The sequence below is a fragment of the Papilio xuthus genome, unplaced genomic scaffold, assembly GCF_000836235.2.
Source record: "Papilio xuthus unplaced genomic scaffold, Pxut_1.1 DF825946.1, whole genome shotgun sequence".
Lineage (NCBI taxonomy): Eukaryota > Metazoa > Arthropoda > Insecta > Lepidoptera > Papilionidae > Papilio > Papilio xuthus.
Window position 1 is genome coordinate 11,514,484 of NW_013532703.1, and position 18,996 is coordinate 11,533,479.

Here is an 18,996-nt window from a genome sequence, read left to right on the forward strand (position 1 = left end):
ATTTCTCAAAACCAAAACTATACATCTACCCGTTATATAGTATAGTAAATCCATGGCCGTTGAAATTATCTCAAAGTGCTCGCCTCTTTCATTATATTTTAAACTTCAGATTTCAGTTCATTGTATTGTTTCAATAATTATTCATATTCCGTACAGTAAAACTTTCCTATTCCTACTTTATAATCTGCTGATTTTTTTTAAAAATGACATTGACATATATCAGGTGTCACTTAATAGCTTGATAGGAAATACTAGGTGTTAATGAAAATAAAAATAAATAAACATTTAATGAACATAAAAGAATAGTAATAATATCAGCAAATAAATACACAACATAGAATTGTAACATTCCAATTTTGTAATTGAGCATGATCATGCAATCTATAATGTAATTAAATTTACATCACAATAAATATTCTTATGTTTTTGTATAAAAATGGGAAAATGTTAAGACAAAAAAGATTTAATGAGATTAATCAATGTAAAATTCGATATGCAGGCTAAGAAGCGTTATATTTTACTTCTGCTTTCATGTAGCTTAATTATTTATGGCTACTTCAGTGGATTTCGTTTAAAAACTGAATTTGCACAAAAGAGTCGTCGTGATCAACTTCCTTCATTTGCAACTCTCGAAGAATTATACGAGGCCCCTTCTCGACAAAAAAGAAGCCCTCATGCCACAGTAAAATCATGTCGTATGGAGACATGCTTTGATTTTTCAAAATGTGGAGATGACCCTAAAGTATATGTTTATCCTACTGATGGCCCAGTCAGTGCTACATATCGCAAAGTATTATCAGTGCTCAGGGAATCAAGATATGCCACACGTGACCCAAATGAGGCATGTTTGTTTTTACCAGCCGTGGATACTTTGGATGCTGATCCTTTGTCACCGGAACATATACCTGATGTAGCTCAAAGGTTATCAAGGTTGCCTCATTGGAAGAATGGTCGTAATCATATTATATTCAACTTATACGCTGGCACCTGGCCTGATTATGCTGAGAATGCATTAGGTTTTGACCCAGGTGAAGCAATTTTGGCAAGAGCAAGTGCCTCAGAAACTATTTTTCGTGATGGCTTTGACATATCTTTGCCTTTGTTTCATAAAGAGCACCCCGAGAGAGGTGGTGCTGCACCTGCTGCAACTGCTAATCCCTTTCCAGCACCAAAGAGACATTTGCTAGCATTTAAAGGAAAACGATATGTGCATGGTATTGGAAGTGAGACAAGGAACTCATTATGGCATCTACATGATGGTAACAACCTTATATTGGTAACAACATGTCGACATGGAAAGTCCTGGAAAGACCTGAGGGATGAGAGGTGTGATGAAGACAACAGAGAATATGACAAGTAAGGATTAATCAAGTATAAACGTGACAGATGAATCAATAATAGTTTACATTTATATATATTATTATTACCATTTCTCTGATCAAGAGGGTGCAGAATATCAATAAAAATTCTGAAACTAATAACAGTTTTGTCTATTTGCTATTTAGCAGTATAAACATTTTTTTTTTCAGATTTGATTATGAGCAGTTGTTAGCAAATTCAACATTCTGCTTAGTTGCGAGGGGGCGGCGCCTCGGGTCTTACCGATTCTTAGAGGCGCTGGCCGCTGGCTGTGTTCCTGTATTATTAAGTAATGGTTGGAGGTTACCATTTGATGAACGTATTGATTGGCGACGCGCTGTAATATGGGCTGATGAGCGTCTTTTGCTACAGGTCAGGACTTCTTAAATTGCAAGATATAGCTAAAATATTGTGAAGGGAATTATTTATTTTATTTTATTATTACATTACATTACTCCAACTAATATACAATTAAATTGTTCATTTCAGGTGCCAGAGCTTGTGCGTTCAGTTCCTCCTGAACGTATACTTGCTTTGCGACAGCAAACGCAATTATTATGGCAACAGTACTTTTCTTCTATTGAGAAAATAGTTTTTACAACCGTAGAGGTAACTTGTTCTTATATCTTTGTATCTATTAATAGTCTATTGTGTCCTGACTTAGTGAATAACCTCGGCAATGTGCGGTGATGCACGGAGGGCAATTCGCGACTTGAGCGGCGGCTCGACTAAGTGAAGACCGGATCTGTGTTGCTCTGCAAAATTCCGAGGCACATACAAGGCTACGCGCTCAGTGTAACAAGAATATATATTTTTTAATGGAAATTATTTAAAAAATGATAATACAAATAATTTTCTTTCTTGCTACAGCTGTTATTTGAGCGGATTTTAGCGCATCGATCTTCGAGACAACGCGAGGCACTTATTTGGAATGCGTCACCTGGCGCTCTGGGCATTCTGGCCACGTACGGGGATTCCCGGGCACATTATCCTATAGCAGTAGCAGTGCCCGTGGCTCCCCCCGCGCCCGCGCCTCCGCCCATCCCCCTGCCTGTACCGTCCGTACCATCCACGTCACCGCCCCCAACGCCTGGAAACACTTATACTGCCCTGTTGTATGTCCAAACAACATCACCCGCGTTGCATAAACTACTCGCTAACATAGCTAGCAGTGAATACTGCGAAAAGGTAATTTAAGGATAATTCGAACGATGTGAAAGATTTAAGAGACTATGTGAGTAAAAGTATTATCTGACGATGATACAAATTAAGTTTCCTTTCAATCAATGAACAGGTAGTGTTGGTGTGGGACAGTGAACGCGCGGCCCCGACTCTCAAGTCGCTAGCGCGCATGGCGGGCGATGAACGTGAGCCGCTACCGGTGGTCGTTATCGATGCCACCACTCATTACCCCGGGTAAATTGAAACTTTGTAATTTAATGACACATTCCACTAAAAATGTTCTTATTGTTGAATTCGACCATTGGCACTCTTAAACTGATTTCAATAAATGCCTTTAATATATAGATATCATTTGTATAAGATGGCTTTTTTTCATAGGCTAATTTAATTGTTAATTTTATTTCGAGGAATAAATAAATATGAATGTTTCAGTGAAGGTGTATCGGCGAGATGGCAGCCGTTGTGGGCCGTCCCCACGGCAGCGGTCTTCTCATTAGACGGAGACGCGCCGCTGTTGGCTGAGGAGTTAGACTTCGCCTTCCGCGTGTGGCAGCACTTCCCAGAGCGCATAGTGGGCTACCCAGCTAGAAGTCATTACTGGGATGAGGCCAAGGTAACCTATTTACTGTTTTATGAGCAGCGAGGGACCTTAAAAAGTAGCCTTTCTTCGAGTAATAATCCCATCTAAGCCTTCCAGCCGTTTCGGATATTACTCGGAACAAACGCGGACTTGCAGACAGACATATGAAAATTTAAAAAATTAGACTCGCCATAGGCAACGAAAATACATTATGTCGGCGAAATGTAATTCTTTTTTTCGATATAACATACAAACACTAAAATATCATTCATTGTACAGATAGATCCCGCGTCGTCATTCTCACCTTTCCAGCCATTTCCAATAAGAAAAGGATTGGGGGGTCAATTTGTTATTATATCAATACGAAGCGGCGGAACACCATGTTAAATATTAAACAAAATATTATAAAATTATTTTGTTTCACAATGTTAGGGTGCATGGGGCTATAGCAGTAGATGGGGCGGTGCGTATTCCATGGTGCTGCCGGGCGCAGCGCTGGTGCACCGCGCGGCGCTCGCGCTGTACGGTGCCGGCGCGCCCGCGCTGCGCCTGGCCGTGCGGCGCGCGCGCAACTGCGAGGACATCCTGCTCAACTGCCTCGTCGCGCACCTCACGCGCCGCCCGCCGCTCAAGCTGGCGCAGCGACGACGTTACAAGCCTCCGCACCACAGATACAGGTTCATATACACATACAAACATTTATAAAGTTTAATACAACTCAAGTGGGTCTACATACATACAACAGTGAGCCGCTAAATAAAAATGTGACTGAACATGATGTACACATACATACTTATGACGATAATAAATCATACATGTTAATCTAAAATACAGTGTATGAAATAAAAGTGAACGAATAAATCGCTTATAGTTTACTTAACTAAGCAATTAGTCAATTAGTAAATATTTTATCGCAATATTTCACTTTCTGCCGCAATTAAGAGTCCTTAAATGGTTACTAAGGATTATGCTTAGCTTAGATTTCTCCTACTGTGCACTTTGGGGTGCTGTGAAGGTGTGAGTGCGGCAAGTGATATATGTGAGGGATCTTTGCAATAAAACTATTATTTCCTCACATTTCCAGGTTCTTTATTCATGTTTTCCTTTACTAATCAATAGTGATAAATACTCAGTCTTAAATCTCTTTCTAAAATCTTCTCTTAATTGTTGTAGATACTTGTATCTAATGTTCAAATTATTATGATCAACTTGATCTAAGTCCGGTGTATCGTTAGACGGTAATCCATGCAGGAACATCATTGGCGTTAACGGTCTAACGTCTCCCATTTCCACATAAGTAAGCGGTCGACTGTTTATGACTGCCTCACAGTCGCACAATATCGTAGATAGCTCAATCCAATTAACCGATGTTCTGCCCAATATCCTTCTGAGCATGTCTTTCACTAACCTTATCATTCGCTCCCACCACCCTCCCCACCAGGGAGCTGCTGGAGCTGAAAACTTCCGTTGGATATTGTAAGAGCTTGTTTCTTCTTCTAACTCTTTCCAATTTACTTCCTTGAACTGGGCCTTGTAGTGTCCACCCCAGTTTTGTTGGTATTGCTACTAAATTGTCATCTAACCGAATGAAGTTTTCTTTAATAATGTAACCTAATTGATCCGATCCAATTAATATACTAATATCTTTGATACTTTCCGCTGCGTCAGTTAACCAGATCTGATGCCTCCTCAAGTTTTCTATCAGCTTTGGGTCTTGCACTTTGGGTAAACTTCCGCAAAGCACATCTTGTTCTAATGCTGTCATAGTAGTATGAAACTTATCATCTAAACTACTTACTCTAAACTTGAAGACTTTATGTATTTTTGCTGGTTTCTTCACACCGCTAAATAGCGAGTGGCTGAGGTTCTCGTTGCCTGTTACCTGAAGTCCAAGATCTTCTGCCAGCTCCCTCTTTATATATGTCCTCTGTGAACCAGAATCTAGAAGTATTCTTATTTTCTTCTCTTGTTTACCATTAGAAACTTTGACTACTAGCGTCTGTAACAAGGTAGTTATGTCATTACTTATGAAACTATTGTTTACTTCCTTATTGTTTTCACAATGTTTTTCTGTTGTGTTCTGCTCACAGATCTTCGGTTGTGCGTGGAGCTTTGGACATAAGATAATAACATGCCTCTTGGTACAATACATACATCTAATAAATGCTTTACAATACTTGGCGAGATGTCCTTTCTTTAAACATATGTAACACCCACCTTTTTTCCTTAATGCATTTTTCTTTTCTTCCAGTGACAGCTTATCTGCTTTGCTGCACTCTATTGTGTTATGACTTTTGTCGCAGAAAAAACAGACTATCACCTTACCTTCTTTATCATTCTGGTCCTGCTTCGTCACGAAACACGCCGTCGTCGGAATCACCTGCTTTTGAAACGTGTTACAAAAAGAAGACTTGGCAAGATTACATCTGGCCTGTGCCTCAACTTCATTTTCTAAGAATTCCATCAACTGTTTAAGTTTCGACCCTTTCTGGCTTGGTATTTTAGTCCATTGTAATAAAATGTCATCTGGTAATGATGACTCTATTAATGGTAATAAGATGCATTCGTACTTTTCTCTAACTATTCCTAAAGATTCCAAAATTTGTAAATTAACAGAAATTTTATCAAAAATGTAAATTATATCTAAGTTATTTTTTGTTAGAACAACATCTAAAATTTCTCGGACATAAATTTCAATCAAAATTTCATCCTTGGCGAAGCGTTTCTTCAATGTGTCTACTACCTTCTCATAGTTCTCCTTTGTAGGCGGATAACTTTCCACTAATGCTCTTGCCTTCGAATGTGGAGCCATGCAATTTAATAAATAAGTAAATTTATCTTCGCTTTGGATTTTTTCGTCCAAATGAATTTTTTCATACTGCGTCCAGAATGCGATCCACGACTTCGGGTTATCATCAAATTTTCGCATTTCTATTTTAGGTAGGTTCAACGGTATCTGAGTACATCCCTGTTTGCTTGAGCCTGCTCCATTACATTTTATCTCCAGCCATCTTTTCTCTATTTCTTGACAGTCGTTAAATTCGTTAGTTATTGTTTCTTCGTCGTAGTTGACGTCTTCTAACAAAATTTCTTGTATTCTTTGATCTAAACTTATTATAGCTTTGAATTTCGTTTCTAAAAATTCAATATCGGCGTCTGTAAATTTTTCCTTCGCCGCGTGTCTGTTAAAAATACGTCTGAATTGGCACCTTTCTCGGGTTAATTTTTTAAGGTCCATTTTTATTCGTATTCTTCGTGCTATCTATATTAATCCAAATCAATTTTACATGATTTTTTTTTAGTCACGGTCGCCACTTATATATGTGAGGGATCTTTGCAATAAAACTATTATTTCCTCACATTTCCAGGTTCTTTATTCATGTTCGGACACATGTTCTTATTTTTCTTAAATTCTAAAACAAACGTCACTTCTTTTTGACACATTTGTACAAAATAGGTTTTAATCTACAACAGATATATTGAGAACAGAATGTATAGCAGGTCATCGTGGAGCGACCCGGAGCACTTCGTGCAGCGGCAGTCCTGTCTGAACACGTTCGCGACGGCGTGGGGTTACATGCCGCTGCTGCGCTCCGTGCTGCGTCTCGACCCCATACTGTTCAAGGATCCCGTCTCCACGCTCAGGAAGAAATACAGGAAGATGGAGCTAGTCACCTACTAGACGTAGATCTTTGTGTTTTTAGTCAACATCTTAGATGGGTTTCTGTTCATAAATATTCTAGTATATATGAATAGTTGAAAAATGAAATGTCACATCAATCGATGGATATAAATGAGAGAAAACTGTGATTAACTTTATTCATAATAATTAAAGTTAATTACATTTATCTTTTTACAATCTGACATAACATTTATGTAGAATATTTAAGTGACATAGATCAAACTACAGTTATAGCGGTTATTTACTTAAAAATCTGCACCATTATTGTAGTAGTACGAAATATATTGTTTACACAATTGTTGTTAAAATAATACTTTTTACATCCTCACCCATCCTCAACAGTACTGTCAAGTCTTATTGCTACCCTTGTTCGAGAAACATTCTACTTTCTTGTCAATTCCTACGAAAGTCTGGAACTGTCGCTCTGAGATCCTCTTAGTAAAGATTTATCTTATCAAATCTAACCGCCCGAGAGAGGACAGACCGTCAGGTATCTTCTGCATCACCTCGATGGCTGGTACTCTTTAAAAGCGCAGTGTAGTTTCTAAGCCAGTACGACTTAGGATCCTTTAAGAAGCGAGCGTTGCTTTTTGTCATAGTCGGCAACATATCTGCAGATTCTCTTGTGGTGCAGATGTCCATTAGCGGTAGTGATCACTTTAGATTTATCGCTCCGCGTTTGTCCTCTGGTTTTATTTAAAAAAAACTACCGGACTCGCTTTTTTTTTTAATGGTTGCCATTGTTTGCCTTGAGGAGGCATTTACAGCTTCACCGCGCTTGTGGTGGCTGAGCGCCGATGGCACTTAGCCTAAACCTCGTTTAAGAGACCGGACTCGCTAGACCCAGACTTCTGAGTACGTCAGTAAGTCATTAATTTGACGATCTGATTCCAATTGTGTATTATTCTGAAAATATTAAAGAGAATTTAATTGTATGAAGGATTATTTATCTGTAGTTATATTTTTATTTTCTAATGGTAATTAGATTTTATAGATTTTCACGAACTCTCATAAGCTTCTTGCAATTAATTATGTAATGAGAATGCGTGGATGTTTTGCAAATAATACATATACGGATACGATTATGTTGGCCTAGAAACTGACCTCGTGGTTACAAATATTGACGGCCATGTTTGTCTTAAGCGTTTAATGGTCACAACATGTCTTGTACTTATTGCAATAACCTAATGGTTAAGGACACGGACATCTAGTCTTGTATTCGTGGGTTTGAATCCCGCCATTCGACTATTGAATTGTATCCCAGCAGCTTTAGTCAGAATAGTTACAAGAAATATTAATCAAGTTCTACGAATTTTATTTAACCTTTTTTATAATTTACGTGGGAAGTTCAATAAGATTTTACTGGATCATTTTTATTTTCTGTTTTCTATTTTCTGGAATTAAACATTGTAGCAGCATTTTTATTTCGATTTTTAAATACGTAACCATCGAATCATCATTATAAACAAATTAAAATATATCATAATCGTAATCACCAATTAAATTATAATATATAATTTACATTAAGCTTAATTTTAGTTTCCAGGAACTAAGAAAGAAATTAAACACTTCATTTGGTGTTTGTGTTTAACTAATTACTTGGACGACGTAGGTCTTAGTAAAAACCACTTAGTAAAAAGCAAAAGTACGTACAAACGCGTATAAAAGTGCATTCACCTCCTTACTTATCGGTTATTAAACATGTTCTAAAATAAATCGGTATTAAATTAATAGGAACACTTTGGCATACCAGAAGGGGTCATCTAACTGCATCGGATTGGTAAATGTTGCATAAGTAGAACGCAAGCTGACATAACGAAAACTTCGCAATCAGCTGGTCGGCCTTGGCCCTAATGGTCGCGGTGGCGGTGGGCCGCCGGGCGCCGCAGCGGCAAGCACGCTTCGCACTAGCAGCTCGCAGTGTTATCGGTGCAGTCAAACCTATTGCTTGCAGTGCACCACGCCGGCTTTAACTACTCTGTGACTTAAAACATCGATCAGTGCGTATCTGGCATATTCAAAATAACTGAAATGTATTTTGTATAAAAAATAAAGTGGAGTCTCACTGTGACTGTACTCTGCTGAGTATGTTGAATATTCATAAGAATGTATTGTTTCGGTCCCATCGCGCAAGGTTAATAAATTTTTCACTTAAGCAATGTGTCTTGTGTCTAAATAAATGATTGTGTAATTTTATTTTAGGTGCTTAGAATAACTTGAATAAAAAGGCTGCAAAAAGTGTAACTTCCTGCTAAGAAAACAAGAGTACGTGATAAGGTTTTAATTTTTTTATGGTATCAAATATTAATTATCATCCCAATTATTTATGTATATTAATCATATTAACCATATTAGACTTGATAATTCCTTTAATTGGATTTGTTAAATGACTTGATTTAAAAAAAAATATTACTCATTTCATTTTTTTCATAAATATCTTGTTTATTATTTTTACTAACAATTTAAACATTTAGAGAATGCATCTACGGAGACGTATTTTGTGACACATGTAGTGTTCAGTGAAGGGTGGATGACCTTAAACTCTTTTTTATCGTGAATCTATTCTGACGGTTATCCTTATCAATACTTTGCTGACTAAATGTGAATGCTAAGGTGGATGGAAAGGGAATAAGTGCTCCGTACTCATAAATAATACGTAATATTCTTCACATTTATAATAAATCTGAACAATTATTAAGTTGGTTATAACGAAAAATCAATTTTTAAAAATGTTTATGTGTCAGTAAAGTACGCGTAGGTTTGGTTTCGATTACTATCTGACAAAATTAACGTGATGGTTTCAAAAAGTCACAAATGCATGATTTTTTTAATTAATCCCAGTGACGCAGAGATAAGAACAACACCTGTTACACATGAGTATATACTATATAAATAAATAGTAGAGTATGTGGTAAATAAACAGTAAAGTGTAAAAGTTTAAGTACACTTTAGTAATGAAAGCTTACGTTTGTTACTCATTCGTTATAAAGAAGTGTTATAAATTACAAAGTTATGTGCTTAGCTACAGAAAATTGAATCAAATTTCATTATTTATATTTTATCTCAATTTTACTGTGAGATGTCTTGGATAGTATAAAACAACAATATTCAGGCCCCTTTCCATTTACGACCTCTGCTAAAGCTGTTGCAAGATCTTGTCGCAATAGGAAGTATTACTCGTAAACATGTGCCAGGCAGCTTGGCGTTTTGAATATTGTTTGTTACTATGATGAAATATTACAAAATCAACTTTAATATAACAACGTAGCTTAACGTTTCGAAAACGCGTACAAAAACAATAGACATATTTTACTTTTTAGGCATTATATCAACCAGCCATTGATCTGTACAATTAATAAATTGGTGTGTCCGTTGGTAATATCGTAAAAAGAATTATATCACAAACACGAAGTATTTGTAGCTCAAGACGAAAATCCCATTTTCAATTATTGCTGTCTGTCTGTCCGAAAATTCCGTCCGTGTTTGTTCCGGGTAATCTCCGAATCGCCTGTACCGATTTTGACGGAACTGTTACTGAAAGGTTGATGCGTGCGGGAGTAACTTTGCGTTTTTTTTTTTATTTCTGTATTGACGAGTCCCGGGCGACCGCTTTTTTATAAATATTTTAAAACATCCAGCGTAGATGTTTCTTTATTCATAAATTATTAAGCCGGTATGTGTTGCAAAATCTCCGCTGCTTCTCACAAAACTGCATATATATAATATTTCATTTATTGTGCGTATTCATAATAATAAGGTATCCCTTGCTATCCTCCTTTAAGTCATAATAATAATGTCTTATTTATGTTTTAAATTGCAGGATAAAAATTAGAATCTGACCACTGTTTTTAAAAGTTTACTTTTATTCATTATTTAAAAAAATAACGAATAAGATATTTCCGTCACCTCTGGTAAACTTGGAGTAAACTGTGAGTAGATAATATTTAACTAAAGGATAGAAGTTTTATACATTTGAAAAATTTTATTAATGAAATCTAGACAGAGGTTTTCCAAATATCTGTCAACGATAGCTGTTTTAAACCAAGGTTTATAATAATATATTACATATTATGTATACATAATATGTTTTTGTCGTAGTTTTTGATGATTTACTTTATGATTCAGGAAAAGATCGATGTGAGTAAAATTATGTCGCAAAAGTTATATATATTTGTCGTTGGCGCCATTGTGATCGCTGTGGCAGCACTCCCGGCCGCCGCGCAACCAGTTAGTAGATCTTTGGTACATAATGCACACGTAAGCGCAACGCACTACAAATGACTTCCTACTACACATAATCATTATACAAATTGTGTAATACTGTTAAATTACTTGATACTACTGACTCTAAAACTAAAACACACTTAACTGTGTTTTTTAGCCAACAGCCGATGGGTCCATAAGCAAAGATCGTGCCTTAAGATATGTTACATTGAAGGCTGGAAAAAATGTAGCAACCACTCCACAACGAGGATTTTTTGGTACAATATTCAATCTTATTTTGGAGGTGAGTTAAAAGCCACATGCTAAGTAATAGTAAATATTTTTTGAAAATTTTTAAACTAAATTTTCAGTACTTTTGTAAGAAGTTCGCACTCGCAGTAAGCTGGTTCATCTGGTATTCGGTGGCTACTTCTCTTAGGCATCTCCTAAAAGCATTTGAGCCTGAATTTTTTTTATCATCGGCCTACCTTTATTATTCTTTACTGAGGTCGTGGTAATGCTCAGTGGTAGGTGGCTGCAGCTGCTGTTTCCGAGGTCTCAATTGCTAAAAATTATATTAATTAATATTACATTTAATGTTTCAGCAAATCAATGATACTAAAAGTGCGTACAGTCAAATTTCGGGATTAGTCAACAACCAATTTGCTGATAATGATGTAAGTACCTACAAGACAGCTGAATTTAAAATAGACAATATGATGGGGCAAGGATGATCATCTTGACCATGTTATGTTAATGCGTTCTTAAATTAAAATAAACTAAAAACCTTCATTGGACGTTCGTCACCGCTTTTTTAACTAAGTCTAGACTGTAAGTTCAGACTGACACGGACACCCCGGCATCTCGAATTTCTTGAAAGGAAATTAACTTTATTCGGAATTATGTTGTTACTAATTTATTTCCAGGATAAATCAAAGCCCAATGCTAACAATGGAACTGCAGAAGCGGGAAAAATAACAAGAGCAGAATTTTTGAAAATACTTGACAGAAATTTTAAAGGATTAGCACGACTTCGAAATCTTGAATGGCGTGAAGCGAGAAAGGTAAGCATGCTACTTGCCATTGCATGATGATGATATAAATGTAATATTTTAATTAACAAATATTTCAGGATTCATGGGCAAATCTCGTGGAGTACAAAAATGAAATATTCTCTGGAAAAAAACCAAGAAATAGAAGATAACAACGACGTAAAAATCATTTTTTTTCCTATATGTATAAAATCATAGCTAGACATAGATATTAAAAATACACAGTGTACAGTTTTAGATGTTTGATTTTTGTTACTTTTTTTATTTATTTTTAGTAAAAACAGCTAATAAAAATATTAGAAGTTCTAACAATAACAAGATCGAATGTTGTAGTCCCTTATCCCGCTTCCCCCATACATTTAACAAAAAAAAATGTGAAAAATTACAAGTATACAAAACTATGCCATCCATGTGACGGTGGCCATTTTGGACTTTTCACAGTACACTGCAGTGCACTGTGCACTACTAGATAAGTGCTTCCATTTCATACTATAAAACCAATATTGGTGTGGTTGTAAAAAAATATATAATCCGCCATTATGTGACGGCGGCCTCGATTTTTCATGGTGCATTGTATGTACAAGTGTACAAGGTGGTAAAATCTAATTCAAAACATTAACTAAAAATTTAAAAATTATTGTTAATAGAGACACTGACTTAAACATATTTCCTTGATATTTCTGTTTAAATGACAAGATTATTATATTTATTTATACCTATGTTTAAAATTGCAACATTGCAACTCTAAAAACCTGGAGTTTGCAAATCTGGCAACTTTATGACCTTTGCTGGCAACACTCATTCTCTCCCCCCCCCCCTCCATTTGAGTCAATGCGACCGAATGCGACGTTTTACTTTATGTGATTCGTTTTAATAAGTTTACTTAAAAATATTACGTTTTGACTTTCCCGTAGTATTTGCAGTTTTAGAAGCAATCGTGAGTATATAAATTAAATTATGATTATGATAACATTAGTCCCTTATCCCATATAAAGTTTTTTCCACGTAAGGTAAAAAACACACGACGCCATCTTAATCTCACCGGCTTGGGTATTTGATTTATCAGAAAAACCCTTTAATTAATTTTAAAGTTATTGTTAACAAATTTTCATCCAATAGTACTTATACTATAAAAATTACTTTAGTCTAAAGGGTAATTGGTTGTAACTAAATTAAGGACTATCATATTTGCTGATGCTTGACGATAATATTTTATTATCTGAGAGATTTATTAGGGTAGAATAGACCGTACCAAAGACAGCTAAATTTGTTTGCCTTACTGTTTTTTACTTCATAATCGCTGTGTTTAGTTGCTGTTAGTTCAATGTTTCATAACCTCTTATTGCCTATCTTTTAAAGTACGTTAAAATAGTAAAGACTACATTATCGTAATCCCACTCATCGTGGGACAGACTACAGTTTGTTGTTTTTTTTTTTAAATCATCTAAACACTGCAGTGACTACATTTGCACCTGTCGGGGTACCATCTTCAAGATGAGTGCTTATATAAGTAGGACCTCACGGTTTCGAAATTAGTTGTTGCCATCATTGGAGCTTAGACATGAGTGTATTTTCGATTTTAAATATCTGCATGCACTTCTCTGTGTTAACTTCAATACATCGAATTTCACGTTGATTCATTTTTTCATTTTATTAAAAACTAGTCCAACCTTTTCGATCCATGTATTAATAAAAATAGATACCAATCTCTACATAGTTATTTGTAAAGCAATTTTTAAATGATTGGAATGGAAGCCAATATAGCATCCAACAACTGCCCACCATACAATTAAATGTACACAAATTTATTACACAGTTGTCCATTATCTATAAACATTTCTTTTAGTGAAAATGTCTTCACGCGGGAGAATATATGGTGGTTATAGTGGTAGAGGTAGCTACAACAATCGAGGCAGTGGATACAGAGGAAGTTATCGTGGCACTAGCAGCAGAGGCTCATATGAGGGTGGGCGAGGAGGTCGGGGTGGTTACTCCTCATATAATAATGATAACCGCTATAATAATAGCAATTCTACGAGATATTCTACGGGCCGGGATAGAATTGATGATTCATATAAAAAACCTTATAGATCGGTAAGAATACTTTTCAGAATAGTAAATGTTAATATGAAATTGCCAATTTTTTAATCCGTAAACTATTTACCAAAGGATGCCTCTGCAAGCTACACAACTCGTGACTATGGCAGATCAGGTTCACCAGATCGAAAAAGAATGAGGATGGAGGTATGTAAATTACATAACAGGTAGATTTTGTAGTGAATATACTTACCTGTAAACATCTCTAGATGGGACCATAGAATCGGATAATTTATGAAAACTTTGGATAGTAATGATCTCAGTACTGACTGCATTATAGATTAAGAGACATTTTTGAGGTTGATTGTGACAATTTGCCATGATACTTGACTACTTAACAGAATGATAGAACAATGTCATATTATGATATTGAATTGATTTTGAGATGAATACAGTTCTCATCCATGAAATGAGTGACAATGGCATAGATAGATATAGATAGTATGAAAAATAACTCAATAAGGCCTTAATATGTACAAATACAAAGGATTGCAATTATATGCATTCTGTTGCAGAAGATGTTTGATAATTTGCAGAACAAATATATAATTGCTGCCAAATATATTGCTGGTTTTCCTTAGAACTTTCCTGCAGAAAGTTGAACCCTGGTCACATAAGTAATATATTTTGCCAAGAGCAATTTTTATGTATTAGTAAAAGATGGTACTGAGCAACTTCAGCTTTGAACAACCTAACAGCCATCGGATTTGCAAATATAATTAAGGCTTGGTATAATTAAAGAGAAAGTGTATTTGATGTGTTTAATCTTTTTGTGCACTTTGGTTTGTAAAACATGATAGAAGAACCAAAGAGACTTATGTCCAGGGCTCAACGAGCGATAGACGTAGCCATGATGGCGGCGGGCACTATGGCGGATCTTACGGCGGTAGACAAGATAGTTACAGCGGCGAGAGAAGGTCGTTCGGCGGCGAGGACCGAAGGCGGTCGCCGGCCCGAGATGGGTACCGCAAGCCGAGCGGCATGGGCCCGCCGCGCGAGCCAGCGCGCATGAGCGTTCGGCCGCGCGCACCACGCCGCTCCTACCGCGGCCGCATGCTGCGCTCGCGCGCCTCCTATCGCGGGGCGCCGCGCTCTCGCGGCTCCTTTACCTCTAGGCGCTTTGGCGAACGCACGCTCGGTTACACCCGCGCATTCAGATCTATCAAGGGCCGAAGGTAATTGAGTCTATTGAACCATGTTTACACTTAGTTTAGCGTGTTTTGGACAATTGAGGAAAAAAAATGCCATTTTGAAGAATTTTGAAATTATTTTTAATATTATTTAAGTAGAAAATTTCTACCAAAACTATATGAATATATAAAAATAAACCTTGTGTTGTATAAATCAGGAAAAAAAGATATTGATATAAAAGAGTAAGTTAGTGAACCAAAAGTCATGTGGAAAAAAGTTTACTTAATACAATTACTTCCTTCAAATGTAATGCAAGTGAGAGTCTCAACTGAACTTTTATATCTAACCTGTATAAAATGAGAAAACAATACAAAATAAACACAATTGTTGTAACTTATATGAAAAGATAACTCTTAAATTTATCTTCTCCAAATCTTAATACATTAGAAAGTATCTTAATGGAAATGGCTGATGTTAAAATGAATATTAACTTTAATCACTCTATTGGCAAAGGCGGATACAGGGCAAAGAGAATCAATACTGGGAATGAAACACAGGTCTCCGGTCTTAATAGATGTAATATACCAAAAGAATATTTATTTAAAAAAACTTATTAATGGCAGTATTTTATTGAAACATGAAAAAAGTGGGATACAATAAAGCAGAAAGGAAAAATAAATCTGAATTATCAACATATATAACTGCTTATGTATTGTCTTACTTTAGAGTAATAACATTATTGGTTCTTTTTATTAAGTGCACTGTTGAAACATTAACTTGACTGAGTTGAATTTCTATTTTTGGCAATCATATCATGAAAAACTTGAATTGGAATTTGATACAGTTTATGGGACTGTACCTCAATAACTATATGCACAGGTAATAATATGTTGCACACCAAGTACAATGGCCCCAATATGCAATACAGAAATCTTTATTACCTTGGATACCATATACCAATATTTTAATCTAAATTAAGCATTAGTAAGTAATACAAATTTATATCCATGGTAATTAATGTACCAATCAGAACTTTTAATTGAACATTTATGGTTTGGGAATTTTGAATAATTAAATTTATTTTAGCTCCATTAAATCAAAAGACGAGGCATCATCGACTGAAGAGGATTGGGATGCGGATGAGAAAGAAGAAGAAGCTATTGAAGAGAAGAAAGAGGCCAAGATAAAATCTCCCAAAGTAAACACTCCATCATATGTTTTTTAGCATAAATTTTAAACTATAAATTAATTATGATTATAATTTTAAGGTGGAGCCAGAAGGATCGGAAGGGGATGTTGGCGAAGGTGGAGAAGATACTGACAAAGAGCCCGATGCTGCTTCAGATGGTGAACCGGATAATTCAAGATCGTCCTATGTGCTTCTCTCGTGCGTACACTGTAAAGAAAAGTGTGCTACTTTTGTTGTAAGTACAGTGAAAAATGATTTCTGTATGTTTTACATTCTCGTTTTAAATTATTCATTAAAAAAGTTTATATTGTATCATATAGGGCTACACCAGACACTTGCTGTCGAACAAGCACCGCGCGGCTATGAGTGCTGTGGCGCGGCGGCACAAGGCACAATTGCTGCGCATGCGCGTGGCACAGCGCGGAGCGCAGCGCGAGCTAGAGGCATCAGCGGGTGCGGAGCTGGCAGCGCGCACCACCTTCTGTATGGTGTGTCGCCTCAACCACCGCACCACCAGCCACGCGCACAGCCTCACCGACACGCACCGCGCCATGCGCCGATTCCTCATGCCCTTCTGTCGCATCTGCCGCATCAAATTCCGCTCACCCATGATTTACGAACATCACATCTGCTCACTGGAGCATCTCAAGGTTACTCATATAGTCTTTTACTATAACAAAAAAGCATATATTTATTAAAAATGTACACAACATAATTTATATATTATTTTCTACAGAGAAAAGCTAATCAGACCGCACGTCGAGCTAGCCCAAAAGCTGAAGCCAGTGGCGATGAAGGCATGGATGTTGATTTAGAAAACTTTATGACCCTTGACTCTGTGGGCGATGTAGATGGTAAATATAGATGAAATATCTTGTACCTTCATGGATTATTATTACTTACTCAGCTGGCGCATCGACACCATGTGGGTCTTGGCCTCCAGCACAAGAGATCGCCATAGTCGCGTGTCGAACGAAACGATTATTATTATTTATTACTTGTTTTTTACCATTTATTATTTTAGAAGTTGAAGATGATGATTCTGGTGCCGAGAAGAAAGATGAATCACCTAAAAAGCCAAAAGTAGAAATAAACATTGGAAGTGAACATATTAAAAAAGTTGAGGTATGCCATAAATTTATTGTAATTATGTTAGAAAACTGATGTACATGATTTAAATAGAATTTTAATTCATTAGTTTAATTAAAATAAAATCACAATGTTAATTGCAATTTGTTCCCAATCTTGAAACTTGCATAAATTTTATTAATAAGTGGCGTTGATATCTTGGCAGGTGTTGTGGTGCGAGCTGTGCCGCGTGTACCTGCCGAGGGGCGCGGGTGGGGCAGGAGCTGAGGCGGGCAGCGCGGAGGAGGCGGAGGCGCTACGCCGGCACTGCCGCATGCGCACGCACCTCGGTCGCTACGTGCAGCACCGCGACACGCGCACGCTGCGCCGCCACGCCGAGCGGATACACCGCCAGCTCCACCAGCAGAAAGGTGGCCTTATCTATCCATTTTTTGTTATTGGCTTTTTTTTCCAAAAGAAAGATTTTGAAAAGTTAATATTTAACAGAAGATGAAAAAGCTGAGGCCGGTGAAGACACCGCTGATGACAAAGTGATGACCGAAAAATCGGAATCCGGTAACGAAAAGAAAAATTTGGAAAATGGCGCGGACATTACTAATGCAGGTATATAATAATAATAATAATTTGTTAATTTTTACGAAAAATCAAAATGTTTAAATGTGATAAAAACTAGTTTTAGCTCACTGTAGATGCCAGCTTGAGTTCCTACTTTCATTTTGCACTAAATGTACAAAATATACAAAAAACAGCTTATGTTTTGTTCTATGTCTGTGCCAAATTTCAGTGAGATCCATGCCGCCTTTCCGGAGATACCTTTAAACAAACATTCCCTCTCCTCGTTCCTGCAAAGTAACCTTTAATTATTTATTTGTTTATTTAGGTAGTGAAGATAAATTATGGGCAGATGTTGATAAAGATATAGGAGAACTTTTGAGAGAAGTAGATCCACAAGGCAATGAGGGCAGTGATGATGACGAAGACCTTGGAAGGTAACTGATATTGCAGTTTTTTTAATGCGGGTGGCAAATGGTGTGCACAGCAAGAAAACCAAATTTGTCTAGATTGTAATCATTATCAAATCTGTTCCCATCATTTTCAAATGTTTTGTAATGGAATTCGCAGATATGACAAGTTTCGTAAAAGCGATAAGAAGTCGAAAATTGGCGATGGTGAAGAAGGTGATGTGAAAGCTGGTGATATTTCTAAAGAGAAAACAATAACTGAAGTCAACTCTACTGCATAATGTTCTTTTAATTACTATATAGATAACAGATTTTATGTATGATTATAGTTACACAACTGTTTCTTAATTTTATTTGTGTACCTAAATTAGATAAAATTTCATAAATATTGGAATTATTTAAGAATAAATAAATAATTATTACTATCTAAGCTTTTGGTTTGTGTCATCCTTGGTAATTTAGTTAAAGGA

General features: G+C 36.5%; 3 protein-coding genes across 8 annotated transcripts; 2 read left to right on the top strand and 1 right to left on the bottom strand.

Annotated features, from left to right (window-relative positions):
* Positions 1–15: 15 nt before the first annotated feature.
* On the top strand, positions 16–12,235 carry ttv (exostosin glycosyltransferase 1 ttv). 6 transcript variants are annotated; one of them, XM_013321020.1, is made up of 17 exons: positions 18–1,356; positions 1,530–1,731; positions 1,849–1,968; positions 2,230–2,547; positions 2,654–2,775; positions 2,974–3,154; positions 3,554–3,798; positions 6,620–7,666; positions 8,343–8,448; positions 8,538–8,937; positions 9,006–9,068; positions 10,624–10,732; positions 10,929–11,030; positions 11,185–11,310; positions 11,612–11,683; positions 11,933–12,070; positions 12,139–12,207. In XM_013321020.1, exons 1-8 carry the CDS (start codon positions 467–469, stop codon positions 6,801–6,803), a joined length of 2,262 nt encoding a protein of 753 aa, XP_013176474.1. In that variant the 5' UTR covers positions 18–466; the 3' UTR covers positions 6,804–7,666; positions 8,343–8,448; positions 8,538–8,937; positions 9,006–9,068; positions 10,624–10,732; positions 10,929–11,030; positions 11,185–11,310; positions 11,612–11,683; positions 11,933–12,070; positions 12,139–12,207. The 6 variants fall into 6 exon arrangements, with proteins under 6 accessions (XP_013176478.1, XP_013176474.1, XP_013176473.1 ...); XM_013321024.1 differs by having other exon boundaries at positions 16–1,356; positions 6,623–7,666; positions 8,343–8,937; XM_013321019.1 differs by having other exon boundaries at positions 8,343–8,937; positions 9,006–9,080; positions 12,139–12,235.
* On the bottom strand, positions 3,814–5,537 carry LOC106124399 (uncharacterized). The gene is made up of 2 exons (XM_013321026.1): positions 5,447–5,537; positions 3,814–5,120 (listed from the first exon to the last, which is right to left on the bottom strand). The coding sequence occupies exons 1-2, from the start codon at positions 5,456–5,458 to the stop codon at positions 4,482–4,484; spliced, it is 651 nt and encodes a 216-aa protein (XP_013176480.1). The 5' UTR covers positions 5,459–5,537; the 3' UTR covers positions 3,814–4,481.
* Positions 12,236–12,868: 633 nt separating the features above from the next.
* Positions 12,869–18,906, top strand: LOC106124430 (Ciz1 zinc finger protein). Its single transcript, XM_013321092.1, has 13 exons — positions 12,869–12,995; positions 13,905–14,152; positions 14,228–14,302; positions 14,981–15,330; positions 16,373–16,484; positions 16,555–16,710; positions 16,796–17,125; positions 17,212–17,329; positions 17,500–17,600; positions 17,770–17,974; positions 18,051–18,167; positions 18,445–18,553; positions 18,687–18,906. The coding sequence occupies exons 2-13, from the start codon at positions 13,910–13,912 to the stop codon at positions 18,805–18,807; spliced, it is 2,037 nt and encodes a 678-aa protein (XP_013176546.1). The 5' UTR covers positions 12,869–12,995; positions 13,905–13,909; the 3' UTR covers positions 18,808–18,906.
* The last annotated feature ends 90 nt before the right edge of the window (positions 18,907–18,996 follow it).

Coding starts and splice junctions, on each gene's coding strand:
- ttv (XM_013321019.1), top strand. CDS start 467: ATGAGATTAATCAATGTAAAATTCGATATGCAGGCTAAGAAGCGTTAT. Junction 1,969..2,229: donor TAGTTTTTACAACCGTAGAG/GTAACTTGTTCT, acceptor TTCTTGCTACAG/CTGTTATTTGAGCGGATTTT. Junction 2,776..2,973: donor GCCACCACTCATTACCCCGG/GTAAATTGAAAC, acceptor TGAATGTTTCAG/TGAAGGTGTATCGGCGAGAT.
- LOC106124430 (XM_013321092.1), top strand. CDS start 13,910: ATGTCTTCACGCGGGAGAATATATGGTGGTTATAGTGGTAGAGGTAGC. Junction 14,153..14,227: donor ATAAAAAACCTTATAGATCG/GTAAGAATACTT, acceptor TATTTACCAAAG/GATGCCTCTGCAAGCTACAC. Junction 17,975..18,050: donor CCAGCTCCACCAGCAGAAAG/GTGGCCTTATCT, acceptor AATATTTAACAG/AAGATGAAAAAGCTGAGGCC.